General features: G+C 47.3%; 1 protein-coding gene across 7 annotated transcripts in view; it reads right to left on the bottom strand.

The window, feature by feature from the left end:
- LOC143982461 (C4b-binding protein alpha chain-like) overlaps positions 1-23470 on the bottom strand; it is a 505748-nt gene that overhangs the window by 102583 nt on the left and 379695 nt on the right. For all 7 annotated transcript variants that reach the window (XM_077481187.1, XM_077481191.1, XM_077481190.1 and 4 more), the window contains one exon: positions 14056-14235. In XM_077481187.1, coding sequence (XP_077337313.1) covers positions 14056-14235 — 180 coding nt within the window. The remainder of the gene's footprint in view (positions 1-14055; positions 14236-23470) is intronic.

Raw genomic sequence — 23470 nt, forward strand, 5'->3', positions numbered from 1 at the left:
AAACGGAAGGAGACAACAGGAAGTGAGATGAAAAAAGACAGATGGCAAAACAAATTATACAGGGGTGATAACCCTTCCCTATGTTTTCCAAAAATCTTAAAAATAGATTTTTTGACTGGAGCTACACTTTAAAAATGTACCAGTTCAAAATTACAAACAGATTCTACTTTCTTTTTTTTTTTACAGTTAACGTTTTTATTTAGAAAAAACAGTATAAAAGGTGACATTGACAACAGATATATGTAGTAGGTCACAAGGTCTGAGTTAACATAGCAGTATTCATAATCCTGGTAACAATTGCAGAATTACAGCGGGAGAGAGGGGGAGGGGCTCGGCAAGGAAGAAGAGGAAAAAAAAAAGGGAAGGGGGGTTAGCGTTAGGGGGGAGCGTTAGAGGGATCCCACATGAAAGTGACGTTACCAGCTACAGCCATGGAGCATTATTGAGGGGAGCCCCAGCATCCGGGATACACTGTTTGCCCTAAGGCTCCTATCCATATGCATCAACCCATTGAGACCAGACCTTATCAAACTTTTTAGGGCAGTTTCTACTCTCGTATGTTAGCTTGTACAGAGGCAGAACAGAATTTATCGTGGCTGTCCACATATGATGCGTGGGGGGGCCAGGCTGCTTCCATCTGAGGAGAATTTCCCGCCTGGCATAGTATAGTGCATAAAACAAAAACAGTTTCTCATGCCTAGACGCTTCAACATTTTCCATGCTGCCTAATAAGGCTAGGGCCGGATCCAGTCTGAGGGACCAATCCCCAAATGCTTCCAGAGTGCCCATGACCCCTTCCCAATATGGTCGCAGCACAGGGCACGACCACACCATGTGGAAAAAAGTTTTGGGGGACACTCCACACCTGGAACAAAGATCACTCGTTCCGGGATATATGTTGGCCAATCGCACAGGGGTATAATATGCCCTATGTAGGAATTTGGTTTGAATAAAACAGTCCCTTGCTGAAATCATTTTTGTTGTGTACTCAGATACTATGTCCTCCCAGCTGTCCTCTGTTAACCCTGGGATGTCAGCCCTCCACATAGTAAGGACCTTTGTCAGAGGTGTCATGTATGCAACGAAGAGGTAGAAATATAGGGAGGACAAGGGTTTGACCATTACCTTGGCAATGAGCAGTCGTTCAATTGCATCAGTCTGTAGGGTCAAAGGGCCAGGAAACTGGGCTTGTGCTGCGTGCTTGAGTTGATAGTATCTAAACTTCATAAAGGCAGGAAGGTTATGTTTAGCTTTCAGTGTCTCAAAGGAGGAGAAGGACCCATCAATGTAAATGTGCTTAACGGTGAGTATCCCCCTAGCCGACCACAACTGAGGGTCCAGAAGCCCATGGAGGTGTGGCAGCGAGGAGTTTCCCCAAAGAGGAGTGTGGGGGGAGATGGTAGAGTCTGACCTGTAGATGGCTCTCGCCCTGTGCCACACCTGTATAGTAGTACGCATAAGAGTTGTTATGTGGGGGTGGGCCCTGGGCCCCCTATAGGGCAAATTAGATAGCGATGCGTAAGATCCCAAGATGGCCGCCTCAAGGGCCACCGCCGGGTTCTGCCTGGGCTGGTCAAACCACCATTGGACGGTCACCAAAACTGCTGCCCAAAAATATAGCTGGAAGTGGGGCAGCGCCAGGCCCCCCCCCAGAACAGGGGAAGCTGGAGCGTCCCCCTCGCCAATCTCTGGGTTTTCCCGGCCCAGACAAAGACAGAGACAATAGAGTCCAGTTTCTGAAAAAAGGTTTTGGGGATAAGGCAAGGAGTGTTTCTAAAAAAATATGTGAATTTGGGAAGGTAAATCATTTTTATTAGATTCACTCTGCCCACAGGGGACAGTGGCAGGGTCTTCCATAGCTGGCATTTCTTACCAAGTTGGGTCAGGAGGGGGGAGAGATTGTCATCCATGTATGCCCGCGGGGATTTCCCGATGACCACCCCAAGGTATTTAAATTCTTCCACCCATTGGAGTGGTGTATTAGTAGCCACCCTGGGGTTTAGGTGATTAAGGAGGAAAAGGACCGACTTATCCCAATAAACTCGAACCCATGAGTAGTTCCCGAACTGGTTAATTATCTCAAGCACAGAGGTTAAAGAGGAGCCAGCGTCGGCCAGGTATAATAGGGTATCGTCCGCATACAATGAGATTTTTTCCTGGAGCACTCCAACCTATATGCCCTTAGCTCGCTGATTTTGCCGTAAAAGGATCACCATGGGCTCAATGGCCAAGGCAAAAAGCCCTGGGGACAGGGGGCAACCCTGCCTGGTTCCCCTGTGGAGCCTAAACGGGGGGGACAACAGGCCATTAACTCTTATCCGGGCAGATGGGTCTCTATAGAGTAGCTGGATCCAGGAGATGAATCTGGGTCCAAATCCAAAACGCTCCAGCACCTCCCAGAGGAAGAGCCACTTGACTGAGTCGAATGCCTTTTCGGCATCAAGCGCAGCCACCACTCCCGCCCCCTCCCCCACTGCCAGATCAATATGGGTAAATAGACTATGGATATTAATGTCCGTGCCTCTGCCCGGCATAAAGCCAGACTGATCTGGGTGGACCAGAGCTGTGATCACCCCATTCAGCCTGGTCGCCAAAATTTTGGCCAGCAACTTGGCATCCACGTCAATCAAAGAGATCGGCAATATGACTTGCAGAGTTCAGGGTCTTTGCCCGGTTTAGGAATGACCACAATCACCACCTCTGACATGGAGGCCGGGAGCGCCCCCTCACTCAATGAGGTCAGGAGCATGGAGTGAAACTTGGGAGCTAAATCCTCTGCGTACATTCGGTAGAATTCCGTGGGGAATCCGTCCGGGCCCCGGTGTTTTCCCAGCCTGAAGTGATGAGATAGTCCGGTGCACCTCCGTGAGAGTGATGGGGGAGTCAAGTTGGTTTCGGTATGTTTCAGTCAGGACAGGGAAGTCTATGTCTGAGAGATATACAGTGGTGTGAAAAAGTGTTTGCCCCCTTCCTCATTTCCTGTTTCTTTGCATGTTTGTCACACTTAAGTGTTTCAGAACATCAAACCAATTTAAACAATAGTCAAGGACAACACAAGTAAACACAAAATGCAATTTGTAAATGAAGGTGTTTATTATTAAAGGTGAAAAAAAATCCAAACCATCATGGCCCTGTGTGAAAAAGTGATTGCCCCCCTTGTTAAAACATACTATAACTGTGGTTGTCCACACATGAGTTCAATTTCTCTAGCCACACCCAGGCCTGATTATTGCCACACCTGTTCACAATCAAGGCATCACTTAAATAGGAGCTGCTTGACACAGTAAGGTCCACCAGAAGATCCTTAAAAGCTACACATCATGCCGAGACCCAAAGAAATTCAGGAACAATTGAGAAAGAAAGTAATTGAGATCTATCAGTCTGAAAAGGGTTATAAAGCCATTTCCAAAGCTTTGGGAATCCAGCGAACCACAGTGAGAGCCATTATCCACAAATGGCGAAGACATGGAACAGTGGTGAACCTTCCCAGGAGTGGCCGGCCGCCCAAAATTACCCCAAGAGCGCAGCGACGACTCATCCAAGAGGTCACAAAAGACCCCACAACAACGTCCAAGGAACTGCAGGCCTCACTTGCCTCAGTTAAGGTCAGCGTTCATGCCTCCACCATCAGGAAAAGACTGGGCAAAAATGGCCTGTATGGCAGAGTTCCAAGGAGAAAACCACTGCTGAGCAAAAAGAACATCAAAGCTCGTCTCAATTTCTCCACAACACATCTTGATGATCCCCAAGACTTTTGGGACAACATTCTGTGGACCGATGAGACAAAAGTGGAACTCTTTGGAAGGTGTGTGTCCAAGTATATCTGGCGTAGAAGGAACACTGCATTTCATAAAAAAAACATTATACCAACAGTAAAATATGGTGGTGGTAGTGTGATGGTCTGGGGCTGTTTTGCTGCTTCAGGACCTGGAAGACTTGCCGTGATAAAAGGAACTATGAATTCTGCTGTCTACCAAGAGATCCTGAAGGAGAATGTCTGACCATCTGTTCGTGTACTCAAGCTGAAACGAACTTGGGTTCTGCAGCAGGACAATGATCCTAAACACACCAGCAAGTCCACCACCGAATGGCTGAAGAAAAACAAAATGAAGACTTTGGAGTGGCCTAGCCAAAGTCCTGACCTGAATCCTATTGAGATGTTGTGGTATGACCTTAAAAAGGCCGTTCATGCTCAAAAACCCTCTAATGTAACTGAATTAGGACAATTCTGCAAAGATGAGTGGGCCAAAATTCCTCCAGGACGCTGTAAAAGCCTCATTGCACGTTATCGCAAACGCTTGGTTGCAGTTGTTGCTGCTAAGGGTGGCCCAACCAGTTATTAGGTTTAGGGGGCAATCACTTTTTCACACAGGGCCATGATGGTTTGGATTTTTTTTCACCTTTAATAATAAACACCTTCATTTACAAATTGCATTTTGTGTTTACTTGTGTTGTCCTTGACTATTGTTTAAATTGGTTTGATGTTCCGAAACACTTAAGTGTGACAAACATGCAAAGGAACAGGAAATGAGGAAGGGGGCAAACACTTTTTCACACCACTGTATGTGTAGGTCCTCCATGGAATAGTCAACCCGAGTGAAGTAGAGGTGAGCGTAGTAGGACGCAAAGCCCTCGTTAATCGCTCTGGAGGAAGTCCGCCTGACCCCATCCCCGTCAGTCAACGAGGGGACACTTATAGAGTCTGACTGTTCCCTTGCCAGCCAAGCCAAAAGTCTACTACCCCTTTCCCCCTCCTCAAAAATCCTCTGAGACTGCTGAAGTAGCTTCTTTTTGGTGAGTGATGTACGGATCAGAATAACTTCCCTAGTGCTCGCCTGGAGCCTAGTATATGTCTCCTGGTCCCTATTTTGGGTATACTGCCGCTCTAAGGAGGCAGCCCTTTGCTCAGCCCTGGCCAGATCCGCTTTCATCTGTCTGTGAGCTCCACCAATAAGTGACTGGTAATGACCCCTAGCCGAGGCCTTAAAGGCATCCCACACCACCGCCGCCGGGTCTGACCCTGGATTGTGCCCAATAGGTAGCCATTTGTGAGCGAAATCCAGAATCCACCCCAGGGTCAGAGATCCAGAATCTAGACAGCCGCAACAACCTATCCGTGGGGGATCCTTCCAAGGACAGCTGAAGGAGAAGCGGTGCGTGGTCGGATATCCCCCTCAGAAAGATAGAAACCTGCTGAAACCTGGGCAATAAGGAGCTCCCCGCGAACATAAGGTCAATGCGCGAGAGAGTTCTGTGAGTAGCGGAATGGCAGGTGAAAGACCTGTCTGAGGGGTGCCGCCACCTCACCAGATCCATCAGCCCATATGTCTCCGCCCAGACCGACAGGTCCGAGGTGGTTCCACCCGAGGATTGGAAACGATCGAGCCCTGGGTTTGATGTCATGTTAAAGTCCCCCATGCACAGCAAATTATTAGTGCCATAGTTAGCTAAAAGGGGGCCCAGTTTATGGAGTAGTTTAATTGAGGCCAGGGGGGGGAAATAAATACTCCCACCAACACCATTTCCAGGCTCTCCACCATTGCATGCATAATTATGCAACATCCATCCGGGTCAAGCTCAAGCCCCAGAAGTCGAAATGGCAGGGATTTGCGCATCAGTATGCTAACCCCCCTAGCAAAATTAGAATAGGATGAGTGATAGTGATGACCAACCCAGGGTTTCTTTAAGCTAAGGACCTTCCTGCCCACCAGATGGGTCTCCAGGAGGAAGCAGATATGAGGGTTGTAGGATTTTAGAAACTGGAACACCAGTGACCGTTTCACAGGGGAGTTTAGGCCCCTGGCGTTCCATGAAACTATTGTTAACGATGCCATTCAGATACCCAGTATAGCAGTAATGAAGAGCTTCCAGGGGATCGGCCCGACCCGGATGGAGCGAAAACATCAGACAGCCACATTGTGCCAAGAGAGTATCCCGTAAGGGGCAATAAGACTATAAGCCCATTAGACTGTGTCACAAATACATATGCATAGTAAGCAATAAAACAAGAACAAAACAACCCCCCCCCCTCCCCGCCAGCCCCTCCAAAACTGTGGGTGGCATTTCTTCCCAAAAACAACACGGCAAGCAGCCATGCTTTGGAGGTAACTTGTGCAAGAGGCTTACTGAACATAAGTCTGCTGACCCATAACAGAAAGGGTTGTCCGGATATAAGTTGTGGTGCCGGTCTCCCAGCATGCTGGGGGTACAAAAGTTAGTGCAAGTGTGCCAAAAAACAACAAAAAAAAATAAAAAATAGAGAAGGGCAGTTATCAGGGCTTCCGGCTAGGATAAACTGGTCCTCCATAGATGACGTCAGGTGGCATAAGGGGGAAGGGGAGTTACAGGCAAGTGGGGTGTCCAGGGCTCCCCGCAGCAGAAAGGTGTCTGATAGCGAGCCCCTCTCCCAGTGGGTGCAGGGGGAAAACAGGATCAAAGGAAAAAAGAAAAAAAAAAAAAAAGAGGGGGATATCATTGCCACTGACATCTTAGTCCCAGTTACTGAGGGAAGGTTAAAATCAGACATCAAAGAAGGCCAGGAAGTCACAGTGATAGCGCCAAATTGTAAAAGTAAGTTGTAGGAGGTACTGATGGTATACTTGCATAACTTACTTCAGCCCCCACGGATCGTGTCGAGCCAGGAGGACGCCTCTTCAGGTGACGTAAAAAATCTCACCCGCACTCTATCTTGGAGTCTGACGGGGAAAAGCATGCTGTATTGCAGATTCTTGGCTCGAAGGCAGGAGCTTACATGGTCGCATGATTTCCTCTGTCGCTTTGTCTCGATCAAATAGTCCGGAAAGATAAGGAGCTTATTATTCTCATACTTGAGGTCTCCCACACTTCTGGCTTCCAGCAGAATAAGGTCATGATCCCGATAATTCAGTAGTTTCAATACTGGGGGCGGGGGGCCCCTTGTGGACCTCTAACCGCGGGGATCCTGTGGGAATGTTCCACCACAAAGTGAGGGGAGAAGGGGGCACGAGGCAAGAGTGAGCGCAGCAGCCGCTCTGTAAATGCGGTGGTATCATTCCTCTCAGCTCCCTCAGGCAGACCAATGATACGCAGGTTGTGGCATCTGCTGTGATTCTCAGCATCCTCAGCGCGGGATTCTAGATGCTTGACCCTGATCTTCAATGAGTGGAGGTCAGTCGCATGTTCCCTCTGCACATCCTCAACAGCAGACACACGATGTTCCACCTCAGCCACTCTGCCCTTAAAAGCATCAATGTCTCTCCTGATCAGGCCCAGTTCAATATACACACTGTCTATTTTCTCGGTAAGGGCAGTTTTTCACCCATTAATAGCTTCCAGGAGGACTGTGTGTTCAGGGGGGGCCTGAGGAGCTGCAACCTTGTGACTTACCTCCTCTCCCTGTGCAGACATGCTGATGGGGACAGCTGCGGCCTTCTCCACCATGTGCTGTGCGGTCCCGGGATTCTGTCAGCGCGCTGTGCCCCCTCTTTTGTGTCCGGGCATGAGCAGGCACTTCCAGGGGACCCAACAGGGCTGGTGTGGCGGTGGATAGGGTCCCAGCACCGTGGGAATGCAGGATAAATGATCCGGATGGCGGAGCGGAGCTAAAACACGTCCGCTCCGGTCGCCATCTTGGACACGTCCCAAACAGATTCTACTTAACACAACAAACCTACACAGTCCCTGTCTTGTTTGCACCACCTGTATACTGCTGTTCTGAGTATATAGGGCCTGGGGGCACCACGCCTTTCCTTTTTTTAATATGGGTACGGGGTTCCCCTTAATATCCGTACAAAACCCAAAGGGGCTGGTAATGGGCAGGGGGGGCTACCCATGCCATTTTTCTCAATGATTTTCATCCATATTGCCGGAACCAGATAATACATTAAAACCGCAAGCAGTTTTAAATTACTTTTTTTCCATTAGATGTCATTTTGTGCAGGGACTGTTCTAAACACGGGAAACACGTGGCACTTCACAGGCATACTACAGACACCCCCCAGGCACGATATTTAAAGGAATATTTCACTTTCTTTTCACTTTAATCGTCATTAAAATCAGTGCTCCCAAAAAAAGTCAGTTTTTAAAAACATTTTAAGCATTGACCCATGTCCCCTGGGGCAGGAGCCAGGTCCCCAAACCCTTTTTAGGACAACATCTTGCACATTAGCCATTAAAATTAGCACTTTTTATTTCGAACGTTCGAGTCCCATAGACTTCAATGGGGTTCTAAAGTTCGCACAAATTTGCGGTCCGTTCGAAAGTTCTGGTGCGAACCGAACTGGGGGGTGTTCGGCTTATCCCTAGATATTTCTAACACATGTACATAGCAAAAATGACACCCCAAACTACATTCTGCTACTCCTACTGAGCAGGGTTGGACTGGAACAAAAATTTGGCCCTGGACTTGATTATGAGTGGCCCACTTTAATTTTGAGTGTCCCCAACAGCGTCCTCCTTACATCACTGTGTGCCCACCAGCAGCCCCCTTCACATCAGAGTCCCCACCAGCAGCCCTCTTCACATAAGAGTCCCAACCAGCAGCCCCCTTCATATCAGAGTCCCCATCAGAAGCCCCTTTCACATCAGAGTGTCCCCATCAGAAGCCCCCTTCACATCAGAGTGTCCCCATCAGAAGCCCTCTTCACATCAGAGTGTCCCCATCAGAAGCCCCCTTCACATCAGAGTGTCCCCATCAGAAGCCCCCTTCACATCAGAGTGTCCCCATCAGAAGCCCCCTTCACATCAGAGTCCCCAGCAGAAGCCCCCTTCCCATCAGAGTCCCCACCAGAAGCCCCCTTCACATCAGAGTCCCCACCAGAAGCCCCCTTCACATCAGAGTCCCCATCAGAAGCCCCTTTCACATCAGAGTGTCCCCATCAGAAGCCCCCTTCACATCTGAGTGTCCCCATCAGAAGCCCCCTTCACATCAGAGTCCCCATTAGAAGCCCCTTCACATCAGAGTCCCCACCAGCAGCCCCCTTCACATCAGAGTCCCCATCAGAAGCCCCCTTCACATCAGAGTGTCCCCATCAGAAGCCCCTTTCACATCAGAGTGTCCCCATCAGAAGCCCCCTTCACATCAGAGTCCCCATCAGAAGCCCCTTTCACATCAGAGTCCCCACCAGCAGCCCCCTTCACATCAGAGTCCCCATCAGAAGCCCCTTTCACATCAGAGTCCCCACCAGAAGCCCCCTTCACATCAGAGTCCCCATCAGAAGCCCCCTTCACATCAGAGTGTCCCCATCAGAAGCCCCCTTCACATCAGAGTGTCCCCATCAGAAGCCCCCTTCACATCAGAGTGTCCCCATCAGAAGCCCCCTTCACATCAGAGTGTCCCCATCAGAAGCCCCCTTCACATCAGAGTGTCCCCATTAGAAGCCCCCTTCACATCAGAGTCCCCAGCAGAAGCCCCCTTCCCATCAGAGTACCCACCAGAAGCCCCCTTCACATCAGAGTCCCCATCAGAAGCCCCTTTCACATCAGAGTGTCCCCATCAGAAGCCCCCTTCACATCTGAGTGTCCCCATCAGAAGCCCTCTTCACATCAGAGTGTCCTCATCAGAAGCCCCCTTCACATCAGAGTGTCCCCATCAGAAGCCCCCTTCACATCAGAGTCCCCAGCAGAAGCCCCCTTCACATCAGAGTCCCCACCAGAAGGCCCCTTCACATCAGAGTCCCCATCAGAAGCCCCTTTCACATCAGAGTCCCCACCAGCAGCCCCTTCACAGAGTCCCCATCAGAAGCCCCTTTCACATCAGAGTCCCCACCAGCAGCCCCCTTCACATCAGAGTCCCCATCAGAAGCCCCCTTCACATCAGAGTCCCCATCAGAAGCCCCTTTCACATCAGAGTCCCCACCAGCAGCCCCCTTCACTTTAGAGTCCCCATCAGAAGCCTCTTTCACATCAGAGCGTTCCCATCAGAAGCCCCCTTCACATCATAGTGTCCCTATCAGAAGCCCTCTTCACATCAGAGTGTCCCCATCAGAAGCCCCCTTCACATCAGAGTGTCCCCATCAGAAGCCCCTTCACATCAGAGTCCCCATCAGAAGCCCCCTTCACATCAGAGTCCCCAGCAGAAGCCCCCTTGCCATCAGAGTCCCCACCAGAAGCCCCTTTCACATCAGAATGTCCCCATCAGAAGCCCCTTTCACATCAGAGTGTCCCCATCAGAAGCCCCCTTCACATCAGAGTGTCCCCATCAGAAGCCCCCTTCACATCAGAGTCCCTATCAGAAGCCCCCTTCACATCAGAGTCCCTATCAGAAGCCCCCTTCACATCAGAGTCCCCATCAGAAGCCCCTTTCACGTCAGAGTCCCCACCAGCAGCCCCCTTCACATCAGAGTCCCCATCAGAAGCCCCTTTCACATCAGAGTCCCCACCAGCAGCCCCCTTCACATCAGAGTCCCCATCAGAAGCCCCCTTCACATCAGAGTGTCCTCTCTCTCCTCCCACATGTACTCACAGTTTTGAAGGCAGCGTCTCGTTCCTCTCTCCAGTCATGTGATAACAAGTGATAAGGGGAGAGAGGAAGGAAAGTCGGCGGGCTGTCTATCTCCCCCCCGTAGGCTGAAGGGAGCATAACACCTAATGCTCTCTCCAGCAAGTGACGAAAGCAGCTCCCCCTGACAGGAGTGAAATCGCGATCACTCACTGTCAGAGAGGAGCGACTCCAGGACTGCACCTGACTGGCCCACCGGGAAACTTCCGGTAGTCCCGATGGCCAGTCCATATCTGCTACTGAGTATCGTGATACCACATGTGAGACTTTTACATAGCCTAGCCACATACAGAGGCCCAACATGCAGGTAGCACCATCAGGTGTTCTAGGAGCATAAATTACACATCTAATTTGACTGCCTATTACACTTTTGTGAGGCACTGATGGGCACTGTAGTGACTGGATGTGGCATGGATGAGTACTGATGTGGCATGAATGTGACACTAATGAGTACTGATGTGGCATGAATGTGACACTAATGAGTACTGTTGTGGCATGAATGTGGCACAAATGAGTACTGTTGTGGCATGAATGTGGCACAAATGAGTACTGATGTGGCATGAATGTGGCACAGATGGGCACTGATGTGGCATGGATGAGCACTGATGTGGCATGGATGAGCACTGATGTAGGCAGGGATGAGCACTGATGTGTCATGGATATTTCATGGATGATCACTGATGTGGCACGGATGAGGCACGGATGAGTATGGATGTGGCATGGATGAGCATGGATGTGGCACGGATGAGCATGGATGTGGCACGGATGAGCATGGATGTGGCACGGATGAGCATGGTTGAGCCATGGATGAGAAAGGCTGGGCATAGCTGAGCATGGCTGAGCATGGCTGGGCATTGATTAGCATGAATGATTATGGCTGGGCATGGATGAGCATGGCTGGGCACGAATGAGTATGGCTGGGCACGAATGAGTACGACTGGGCACGAATGAGTATGGATGAGCACAGCTGGGCATGGATGAGTATGGCTGAGCATGGCTGGGCATGGACGAGCATGGCTGGGCACAGATGAGCACAGATGAGCATGACTGGGCACGGATGAGCATGGCTAGGCATGGATGGATCATGGATGAGCCATGGATGGAGCATGAGAGGATGGAAGGATGAGCCAGGGATGGGCAGAGATCAGCATTGTGGGCACTTCCAATACAGCCCACAGCGCTGCTGCAGCTGACTCTTTCCTCTCCTCGCACACAGTACCAATCAGTGTGAGGAGAGGGGAAGAGCCAAACTTGACATGTTCCAGACACTATGTTGACAACATCACAGACACATCACAGGAAGCAACCTCAATTTACAAACAAAGTGTCAAAAGGGTTAAAAAAGACAAGAGGCTGTTTTTGACAAGTCCTTTATTAATTTCTTCCTCTTTCATCTTCTTTCTTCTGGTCTTCCTTCTGTGTAGTTCTTCTTCCTCCATCTTCTTCTTTCTCCGGTCTTCTCGTTCGGCATCTTCCTCAGGCTTTTTCTACGCTTTGTCCTCTGCACGATCCGCCTCAGTGGGAGTCTTCCGCTGTGCGACACTTCTGTTCTTCTGACACTTCTTATATAATGGAGGGCGGGGCCACCGGATGGCCCCACCCCCCTCTGACGCACTGGGACTTCCCTATGGCTGTTGTCAGGGGGGGCAGAGTCACCCGTTTACGTAAACAGGGTGACCCCGCCCCCCTCTGACATCACCGGGTGGCCCCGCCCTCCGTTATATAAGAAGTGTCAGAAGAACAGAAGCGTCACACAGCTGAAGACTCCCACTGAGGCAGATCGTACGGAGGATGAAGCGGAGAAGAAGCCGAAGGAAGATGTCGGGTGAGAAGACTGGAAGAAGAAGCAGAGGAAGATGGAGAAAGAACACCAAAGGAAGACCAGAAGAAAGAAGATGGAAGTAGAAGCGGGGAAAGAAGAAGAAATTATTAAAGGACTTGTCAAAAACCATCTCTTGTCTTTTTTAACCTTTTTGACACTTTTTTGTGAAATTGTAGTGCCATTACCAATTCACATGGGGGGGGCGGGATCTGGGGGTCCCCTTGTTAAAGGTGGCTTCGAGATTCCGATAAGCTCCCCGCCCGCAGACCCCCACATTCACCAGGCAAGGGTTGTGGGGATGAGGTCCTTCTCCCCATCAACATAGGAACAAGGTGCTTTAGGGGGGCCCCTACCCCAAAGCACCCTCCCAATGTTGAGGGCATGTGGCCTGGTACGGTTCGGGGGGCGCTCTCTCATCCCCCCTCTTTTCCTGTGGCCTGCCAGGTTGTGTGCTTGGATAAGGGTCTGGTATGGATTTTCGGGGAGACCCCCACGCTATTTTTAAAAAAAATGTTGGCGTGGGTTTCCCCTTAAAATCCATACCAGCGGTCTGGTATGGATTCTGAGGGGGACCCCACGCCATTTTTTTTTTATTTTGGCGTGGGGTCCCACTTAATAATAATACCAGACCTGAAGGGCCTGGTATGGAACTTAGGGGGACCCCCACACATTCTTTTTTTAAATTTTATTTTTAAAAATGTTAAATTTTGGTTCCCCTGTGGGGAAATTCCATGACGTTTTTATCAATGAACTTTTATGTGTATTTCCGGGCCGACAATTCACTATAGCCACGATTAGTTTTAAATGATTTTTTCCTTTACAAATGTAATTTTGCTGTCAGACAGTTCTAAACACGGGAAACATGCGCCACTTCACAGGCATACTATAGAAACCCCCCAGGTACGAAATTTAAAGGAATATTACACTTTTATTGTTTCACTTTAAGCATTATTCCGCGGCTTTCGAATTTGCCACGAACACACACAATTGTTTGCTATTTGGCGAACATCCAATGTTCGACCCGAACATAAAGCCCATCCCTAAATGCAATACTGACATAAAATCACACACATAGGTTGGACTTGATGGACTTGTGTCTTTTTTTCAACCTCCCCTACTATGTAAATATGTAACTAATTGCTCTGTCATTGGATGGAGCGATCATGTGGTAAAGGGCTGCTGTCACTGGCCCTTTACCCCATTCCACGAAGCACCGGATCCGAAGGCACCGACAGTCACAAACATTCACAGGTGCACACCCCAGGGGGCGCGTGGGAGTGAGATTCTGTGAGGACGTCATATGACAACCTCCCAGAGTTATCTGACCATGCTGTAGCCATCATTCAGCTATGGCCCGGTCGGCAACTGGTTAAAACTGGTACACAGAGGTCTTGAGAGCTGATGGAGGGTCAGGGAGCTATGCCCACACAGAGTTGGTGACACCACTGAACAGTTGTTGAAAGAGTCAACATGAAATAGGTTGACATTAATACCAGTAGAGAGCAGAGGGTCATGTTTAAAGATTCAGTATGCAGAGACTTGCTTACCTGTGAGACACAGAGAGGTAAGATGTACTGTGAGGCAGTAAACTACAGGTAAGGCTTTGGCGTGTGTGTCAACAAATCACACCATTGACCTAGATTTGCATGTGTCAAATATAGCTCAGCTTTTATATATAACTCTAGGATGGGATATACTGTGTGAAATTCTGAAGACAAATTCATATACAATTTTCACAAAAACATCTACAACTTACCTTTGCAAGTAGGTAGCTTTGGAGTCCATTTCCCTTCATGATTGCAGAAACTCTCAGATTCTCCAGTGAGCTGATATCCTTTACTACAGTTGTACGTCAGTTTGTCACGAAACTGGTATTGGGTTTTCACAGGGATAAAGGAAGTCTTCGCTGTAATGTTAGGATATGGGCAGGTCTTAACTGAAACAACATAAAAAAATGATATCATGTATACAGTATACATACTGATGTCAAATTGGATTATTAAAAATGAAATATTCATTTTGGTCATGTGTTGATGAGAGATATAAAAAAGTAAGCATATTGCTTTACTACTAGGAAAATGCTTATAGGTGGACTTTCAAGGTACCAAACCAAGTTTATACTATGTGTTGCTGTTCTGCTGGATAGGAGAAGGGGTGAGGAATTCTCTTGAAAGATTTCTTAGAACTGAACTCCTCTTTTTCAATGGGATTGAGGTTAAAAATTCTACAATGAGCTTATATATGTGTTACATACATTACTTGCGCAATCTGTATTGGAGAATTCTCCATAAAGAAAACATCCACAGGATGAGCACAGGGACACCAACATTAATCACTAGGACCTTAACAACCACAAGCCCATAGACTATATTATACAAGATCTTTTATGAGTAGAAAAGCATGTTATGAGTGTTGCCCAAAACTTTTTGATAATTACTTTCCCTTACCAGCTATGTTTATACCTTTTAAGAGTCCTCGTCAAACATTTATAGCTTAGATATTAAGTGATCTTTGCATAATCATAAGCAATGTCACATCTTGTATGCCGGCTATTGGGCTGGGGAAAGATAAAGCACCACAATTGGTACCCAAAATCTTCAAATCCTCAAAGCCAATCTTTCAGACAATACTGATTTAGTTGACCTACCCACTTACCCAAAATTAGGAAGAGAGTACTTTTGTACAGCAAAGTACAGATGAGAAGGGAGGTATTAGTGAGAGAGCCTCCTTCCTTTCAATGCATGTGATAGCCCCAATGGAACCCACCAATGGGCAGAAATGGGATATCAAAGCATCCATCAGGGGAGTGCATTCTGATGTGATTTTTAGTGAAAGAAGGAAAAGGTCAGTTTTAAGAAGAATTCTAAAACAGGGAAGAAAGGTCTGAAAATGTCCCTGATCTGTAGAACAGAACTGTGCAAAGCTTAACTGCTAATGAAACACGCAATAATGTGGAGTAACTAAGCAATGCACATGTAAAACTATTAAGAGCTTAAAGAGGCAGTAAACTACCAGAAAAAAAAATGTGCCTCCCTGCAGTTTAATTCATAATATACTAGTATGTACTGCACTGTCATGGCTCCCAGGTGCTTCCATCTTCACCCGGTCTTCTTTCCGGGTTCGTGGACTCCGGGCATATGAATGGCTAGGGCTGCGATGACGCCAGGGCCCTGGCACAGCGCTCTGGAGGTATGGCACGGGTATGACATCCCTTCAGAGCGCATCCACGAGTGATGTCACTGCGTGCGTCCTATGTAAATATCTCCTAAACAGTGTAAGTTTAGTACATATTCACTGTACCTACAGGTAAGCCTTATTATATGATTACCTGTAGGTAGGGCTTTTTTTCTCAGAGAATAGGTGCAGGAACACTCCCTTTTGAGTCACTTCTGGTCTTCGCCCCCCTACCCACTTCTGAGCAAAATCCCTTGGTTCCACCCCCTACCCAACTCCCAGCACTACCCAGTTTAGAGACTACAGAACCAAGTATCATTTTGTAGTGATAAGCAATTTGTATAGAATTGGTTAATAACAAGAAAAGCAGTACAGTGGATCCACCTGCAGCAATAAACCCTTCCAAGCAACAACAGATTCCCCCAGCAACAATGGACCCCAACAACAAAAGACCCCAATAGCAACAACAGATTTCCCAGCATCAGCTCAGCATCAACAGACTCTCCAGCAATCAGCAACAATAAACCACTCCCTCAAGAGTAGATCCCTTCCAGCAACAATTGACCCCCAAGCAACATAAGTCCAACGAACAACAATAGTTTCCCCACCAGCAACAATAGACCTCCCCATCAACAATAGACTGCCACACAAAAACAGATGTCCTCCAGCAACAATAGAAAATCCAGCAACAATAGTCCCCTCCCTCAACAGTAGATCCCTTTCAGCAACAACTGACCCCACCAGCAACATAAGCCCATCCCCAGCAACAATAATACACCTCTGCCATTCAAAAATAGATCCCCTCCAGTAACAATAGATCATCCAGTAGCCAGCATCAATAGACTCCAGCAGCCCTTGCCATTACATACCTTCAGTGCTGGAGGTGCCAGAACTGCATTCCCCCACGTCCCCGCTGAAAAAAAGCCCTGCCTGTAGGTACAAGTTAAAAAGTGGACTTAACTTCCACTTTAAGAAAATTACTGGAATTGTCTGAAAAATATCCTTCTTGTCTCTTTTGCATCAACACAACACATGACTCTGCAAGAGTTAAACATTTTTACTGTTCTTAACAGAGAAAGGTAAATTATTCTAATTAATCTAGAAATCCAAATAATTGGTAAATTACAAGATATCACAATTGCATGGAACTACATCCTCTTGTTCTACTTCTCTAAAACATGTTAAGGAGATCGTTCTGATCCCACTCAGAGCAATTATTCCCAAGTTCCTAATCACAGCAGTCATCACTAAGTAGTCAACTCATACCAGCCTATGCTGAAGCAGAAGTAGAAAATGAGGAAGCTTATTGCATTGAGAGGGAAGTGGCTCTTAAAGCGGAACTTCATCCAAAAGGGGAAGTTACACTTGTTTGTACCCTAACCCCCTTCACTATTACATTTGGCCCTTTTAGGGAGAGAGGGAGAAGCGGGTACCTGTGGGTCCATTCAGAAAGCACAACGCAGCTCGCACATGCGCAGTAGGAAACTAGCTTCCCACAGTTATGTTGTTAGTGCCTGGACCCAAAGCCAATTGAAGAATCAGCTCAGGTAAGGACATCAGTGGATCCCTGGAAAGGTAAGTGTCCTTATAATAAAAGTCAGCAGCTACAGTATTTGTATCTGCTGATGTTACATTTCCGGGGGGGGGGGGGGGAGGGGGGCATAGACTATAGACTACAGAAACACAGGCAAAAGCCAAATGAGCTCCAGCTTGAGTACGCATTGCTCCAGCACAGCTCAAGGGCCAATCACAAACCAAAGCAGCTCAAGCACTGGTCTGGGCACAAGCAACAAGTATTCAAGCAGAGGCTGAAACAAAAACAAAGGCTGTACAGGCTGGGGCAGAAACAGAGTCCTTCAAACAAAAAAACAAAACAAGGAAGCTTTAGCAAATCTCAATCTTGGAACAAACTCAAGAAAAAGAAGTCCAGCTGATAGTTACTGATGACTCTAAGACAGACCCTACAATTTGTTCTAAGCCAGAAGGATGACTGCACTTTACACCAGTTCACAGTACAATGACCAGCAGGAGAACCTGTAGCAATCAACCACAACCATCCCCTTTGCCCATCATTTTTAAAAGGAAAAAAACAGAGGTTATAAGGTCATCATAAAGGCCGTTACTGCAACTGCAGCTAATATGACAAACCTATACAGTTAATAGAATGTCTATGGACTATATCAGTACTTAATGACACAGGTAATCAACAAATGAATTAAAGGATAATTTTTTAACCACCTCGCGCCCGCCCTATAGCCGAATGACAGCCGTAGAGCAGGCGCTTTCTTCCGGGTGGCCGTCCCTGAACGTCCTGTTGTTTACTTCCGCAATGCGCGCCGCCGGGGACAGGCAAACACAGATCGCTGTAAACGGCCAATCACATCGGCCGTTTACAGCGCGATCGGCGTGTCCAATGGGAGATGATCTCATATGTAAACATATGAGATCATCTCTCAGCGCCGCTCTCCCTCCTCACACAGACAGAGTAAAAAAAGAGCAAAAAAAGTAAAAAAAAAGTGTAAAAAAAAAAGGTGTAAAAAAAGTGCCATCCTCCCCCAGTGCCATCCTCCCCCAGTGCAATCCTCCCCCAGTGCAATCCTGCCCCAGTGCCATCCTGCCCCAGTGCCATCCTGCCCCAGTGCCATCCATCCCAGTGCCATCCGCCCCAGTGCCATCCACCCCAGTGCTACCTGTCCCCAGTGCCACCTGTTAGTGCTATCTGTCCCCAGTGCCACCTGTTGTCAGTGCCATTTGTCCCCAGTGCCATCTGTCATCAGTGCCACGTATAAGTGCCATCTGTCATCAGTGCCACGTGTCATCAGTGCCACATAGTGCCATCTGTCATCAGTGCCACGTATTAGTGCCATCTGTCATCAGTGCCACGTATCAGTGCCATTTGTCATCAGTGCCACCTGTCAGTGTCATGTGCCATCTGTTGTCAGTGTCACGTGTCATCAATGCCACTTATCAGTGCCATCTGTCATCAGTGTCACGCGTCATCGGTGCCAAGTATTAGTGCCATCTGTCATTGGTGGCACGTATTAGTGCCACGTATTAGTGCCATCTGTCATCAGTGCCACGTATTAGTGCCACATGTCATCAGTGCCACGTATTAGTGCCACGTGTCATCAGTGCCACATATTAATGCCATCTGTCATCAGTGCCACATATTAGTGCCATCTGTCATCAGTGCCACATGTCATCAGTGCCACGTATAAGTGTCATCATTGCCACATATCAGTGCCATCTGTCATCAGTGTCACATGTCATTGTCCTGGTATTTCAAAAGTGTAATAAGTAGTCAACAAGTTAGATGTGTAATTTATGTTCCTAGAACACATGATGGTGCTCCCTGCATGTTGGGCCTCTCTATGTGGCCAGGCTGTGAAAAAGTCCCACACATGTGGTATTGTAATACTCAGGAGGAGTAGCAGAATTTTTTGGGGGGTGTCATTTGTGGTATACACATGCCCTGTGAGAAAAAGAACCTATTACAATGACAATTTTGTGGAGAAAAATACAAAAAATGAAAAATCTTAATTTTGCTAAGAATTGTGGGAAAAAAATGACAACATCAAAAAGCTCACTATGCCTCTTACTAAATACCTTGGAATGTCTAATTTCCAAAAAGGGGTCATTCGGGGGGTATTTCTCCTTTCCTGACTTGTTCGGGTCACAAGAAGCGATATAGGCCACCAGTACATCAGATGTGATCAATTTTGTGCGATTCACACCACAGCTTGTAGTCTCTCTAACTTTCACAAAGACCAAATAATATCCACTAATTTGGGTTATTTTTACCAAAGATATGTAGCAGTATAAATTGTGGCCAAAATTTATGATGAAAAATTAATAATTTGCATAATTTTGTCACAGAAACAAAGAAATATGCGTTTTTTTCCGAAATTTTCGGTCTTTTTTCATTTATAGCGCAAAAAATAAAAACCCCAGAGGTGATCAAATACCACCAAAAGAAAGCTCTATTTGTGGGAAAAAAAGGACAAAAAATTCATTTGAGTACAGTGCTGCATGACTGAGTAATTGTCAAAGTGTGAGAGCACCAAAAGCTGAAAATTGGTCTGGGCAGGAAGGGTGTTTAAGTGCCCAGTAAGCAAGTGGTTAATAATACTCAAAAGAAGAATTATACATAAAATATACAGAAACAATTACAATCAAACAAAACATTATAAAAACATCCACCACAACTAAACAATAACTGTGGGGTTTCCCCGTGAAGTTTATGCTGAAGGCTGGTGTGGCAATATTCCTCTACCGGTTTCGTGGTCAAGAACCACTTCTTCAGGAGGGAGATCTATGGAATAGGCAAATAAAGAGAGGGCAGAGTAGAAAACAACAATATATATAACAAATGAACGGCATAATTAGACATAGATCAAAGTTAGGAGATCGGCTCACCAATACAACCAGTAGCGACAGGTCAACAGGGCCTGCCAATTCCCCCAGCGGAAAATGCGGGGGAGTATATAGGCCCAGCTCTGGTATCAAGAGAGTGGAAGATTTGAGAAAGAGAGAAAAAAATAATAATTAACTGCGGACAAAGGAAAAAACTGGGAGGGGGATATGGTATAAAAGGAAGTGAGAAAAATGGAGCAAAAAAAGGGGAAGAAATGGGGAGGGAGAGGAGGGCAGGAGGGAAAGGAAAAGGGGGGGGGGAAGAGGGGGGTTAGAATAAACCCACACCAAAAAGATATTTTCCCCAACATCCCACTCACCATTGAATGTAAAACGGCCAGAGTCTACGCATGGGCGAGCACATGGGCGAGATATACAAGGGTAATTAAAGTCACAGAAGTGCTGAATGAGCTACAGATGTATCAGACATTTCTTTCACCGAAAGTTATAAAATTATATCTCCAAGTACAAATTATCCAAGTTCCAAGATAGTGGCCACACAGGCCTTCAGCACAATACAAACTGTTGGTGCGAAGAAAAGGATCATCATCCAAAGCACAATAATACAGCACAATAAAAAAGAATTGTAATCCGATCGATTCAAATTGTATACGTACCTACCTGTACAAGCAATCGCCCAGATGAACGCCCAGCGTCACGGTCCCAAATCGCTCAACAGAGGACTGACAAGCAGCCTCTATTTAAGCTCCCCAACCCACATGGCGTATAACGCTGCCGAACGGCGGCGTCTGACGCCACGGGGTCAGCCCGCCCACACCGCTCAGACGAACGTACACATGCAAATGCATGTGCATGTTCGTCACAGGCGTTCATTGATGGAGGCCCCACAGGGCCAAGTGGACAATGCGAATGCGGCCCACACACAAAGGTGCCGGGCACGCATGCGCGCTGACCATCCGGGCCACAAGTAGCGTCCACCAACAATAGACCCGTACAGACAAGACTGCACGGGTCAATATAACCACTGCACAAGTGCGCACAGGCCATATCAGCCAAGGAACAATGCCTAGGCTAGGTCTATGCAAGCAGGGACCGCATCAATAAATGTGAGGTCCCGCCAGGGTGGGCACGCATCTGCCACCAGGGAACCCACTTAAGGGTAGGGCCCCAAAAAATTAGACCCGACACGCCACTAGGGAAAAGGTGAGCAGAGCTCCTACACAGCCCACAATGTAAAGTAAAAGTAGAAACAACAAGTCAAATTGTATACACAATACTTAAACAAATTAAATAAATGGAAGATCACAATTGGAGAAGGGGAGAATCCCTCACTCCCATACCACAAAAGCCAACAGGGGTAACCCTAGTCCCGGTAATGAGATTTTAAAATCAGGCATAGTCAAAGAATAATGAAGACATGAGAGCAAATCATAGCTGACAGTCTAGGATGGCAGTCCCATCATTCGGGAGTGCCATCCTATAAAAAAGATTTGTAGGAAATCATTTCATTAATTCCTGGGGGAGAGGTCGCATTGAGTCGTTTGATCCACAGAGTTTCTCTGACATGGTGAAGGAGTGGTGAAGGAGTGCCTGTCCTGACAAGGTCTTAAAAAAACTAAAACATTAGTGTCTGATTAACAACCTAACTATGAAAAAAAACATGATCTGCTGATCATGTGGTTAGTCCCTCAGTCATCAGATTGTGTTAAGAGACAGCTGAGCGGCCAGCTCAGAGAAGGAAGGGCTGAGCCCAGCCCTGACAGTACTCCCTCAACGACCCCTCCCCCTCGGAGGACCACCTGGCTTGAGGGGAATACGTCTATGGAAATTGCAGAGGAGGACAGGGGCATGTACGTCGAGAATGAGACCCAAGAGCGTTCCTTTGGACCATACCCCTTCCAATGCACCAGGTACTCTATGCACTCATGGAACCTATGGAAGGCAACAATGGACTGTACTTCATACTCCTCATGGTTCTCAACCTGTATAGGGTGAGGACGTGGCACTGAGGTGGTAAAGCGGTTGCAGATCAAAGATTTTAATAAGGAGACATGAAATACATAAAAAATATGCATGTTAGAAGGAAGGTCTAATGCGTAAGCCACTGGGTTAGTCCTGCAAAGAATACGGAAAGGCCCAATAAACCGAGGTGTGAACTTCAGTAAGAGAACATGAAGTCGGAGGTTGCAAGATGACAGCCAGACCCTGTCCCCAACCTGGTAGGAAGCCGTGGGCAGGCGTCTGCGGGCAGTATGGAGTCTGTACCTATCATTAGCATGTCGCAAAGCCTCCTGGACTTGTGCTCAAGTGGAATGAAGACCACGGAGATGCTCCTCTAATGCAGAACAAATGAGTCAGACGACATTGAAAGTTGGAAACCATAGTTTGCCATAAACAATCGAGAAGCAGAATTCAAGGCACTATTGTATGCAAAATGTGCCCACAGTAATAGGTCTGACCAGTTGTTATAATGGTCCGAAATATAGCAACATAGAAATTGATCCAAGGACTGATTGGCTCATTCTACAGCCCCATTAGACTGCAGGTGATACGCAGAGGAAAAATCAAGCTGAATTCCCAACTGTGCACAAAAGGCTCGCCAGAACCGAGACACAAACTGACTACCCCTGTCCAAGACAATCACCTTGGGTAGCCCATGTAAGTGAAAGATCTCCCAATCAAATATGGAAACCAGTTCCTTAGAAGTGGGCAACTTCTTAAGTGAAATACAATGAAATTTTTAAGAACCAGTCAACCAGCATAAGGATAACTGTGTTGCCCTGCGAGTTGGGTAACTACACAATGAAATCCATAGACAGGTGGGTCCAGGGCTTCTCTCCATTGGGTATGGGTTGTAGAAGGCCCACTGGAAGGTGTCGTGGAGACTTACTCTGAGCACACATGGAATAGACAGCTACGAAGGCAGTTACATCAGCATGTAGACTAGGCCACCAGAATTGTTGGGAAATGGCCCAAACGAGTTGATTCTTCCCAAGGTGGCCAGTGGCCTTGGGAAAATGGTAAGTCTGGAGCACAGCAGTATGAAGACTCTCTGGGACAAAGCAGCATTCACAAGGTTTCTCATGAGGAGCATGGACCTGAGCAGCAAGAATTTTGTCACCCAAAGGAGAAGTGAGACTGGTGCAAACCGTAGCCAGAATACGATCAGGAGGAACCACAGCAACTGGTACCGACTCCAACTTGGAAGTGGAGGAAAATTGTTGTGACAAGGCATCATGCCCTTAAATTCTTAGTATCGGGTAAGAATGAGACAATGTAATTGAAACTTGACAAGAAAAGAGCCCACTGTGCCCTTCTGGGAGATCGGCATTTAGCCTCAGACAAGAATGTGAGATTCTTATGGTCAATAGAACCGGCACAGTGGTACAGTTGAGGAGATTTCTCCATTCATTTAGGGCTAAAATGATCGCCAACAGCTCTCTGTCACCACTCTCATAATTGTACTCCGCAGGTGACAATTTTTTTGGAAAGTAGCCACAAGGATGCATAGCGCTCTCAGAGGTAGGACATTGAGACAGAAGGGTGCCAACACCAGTCTCAGAGGCATCAACCTCAAGGATAAAAAGGTAATATAGGATCAGGATTTGCCAACACAGGAGCAG

The sequence above is a fragment of the Lithobates pipiens genome, unplaced genomic scaffold (assembly GCF_037356315.1).
Source record: "Lithobates pipiens isolate NorthernLeopardFrog02 unplaced genomic scaffold, aLitPip1_a1.2 Scaffold_16, whole genome shotgun sequence".
Lineage (NCBI taxonomy): Eukaryota > Metazoa > Chordata > Amphibia > Anura > Ranidae > Lithobates > Lithobates pipiens.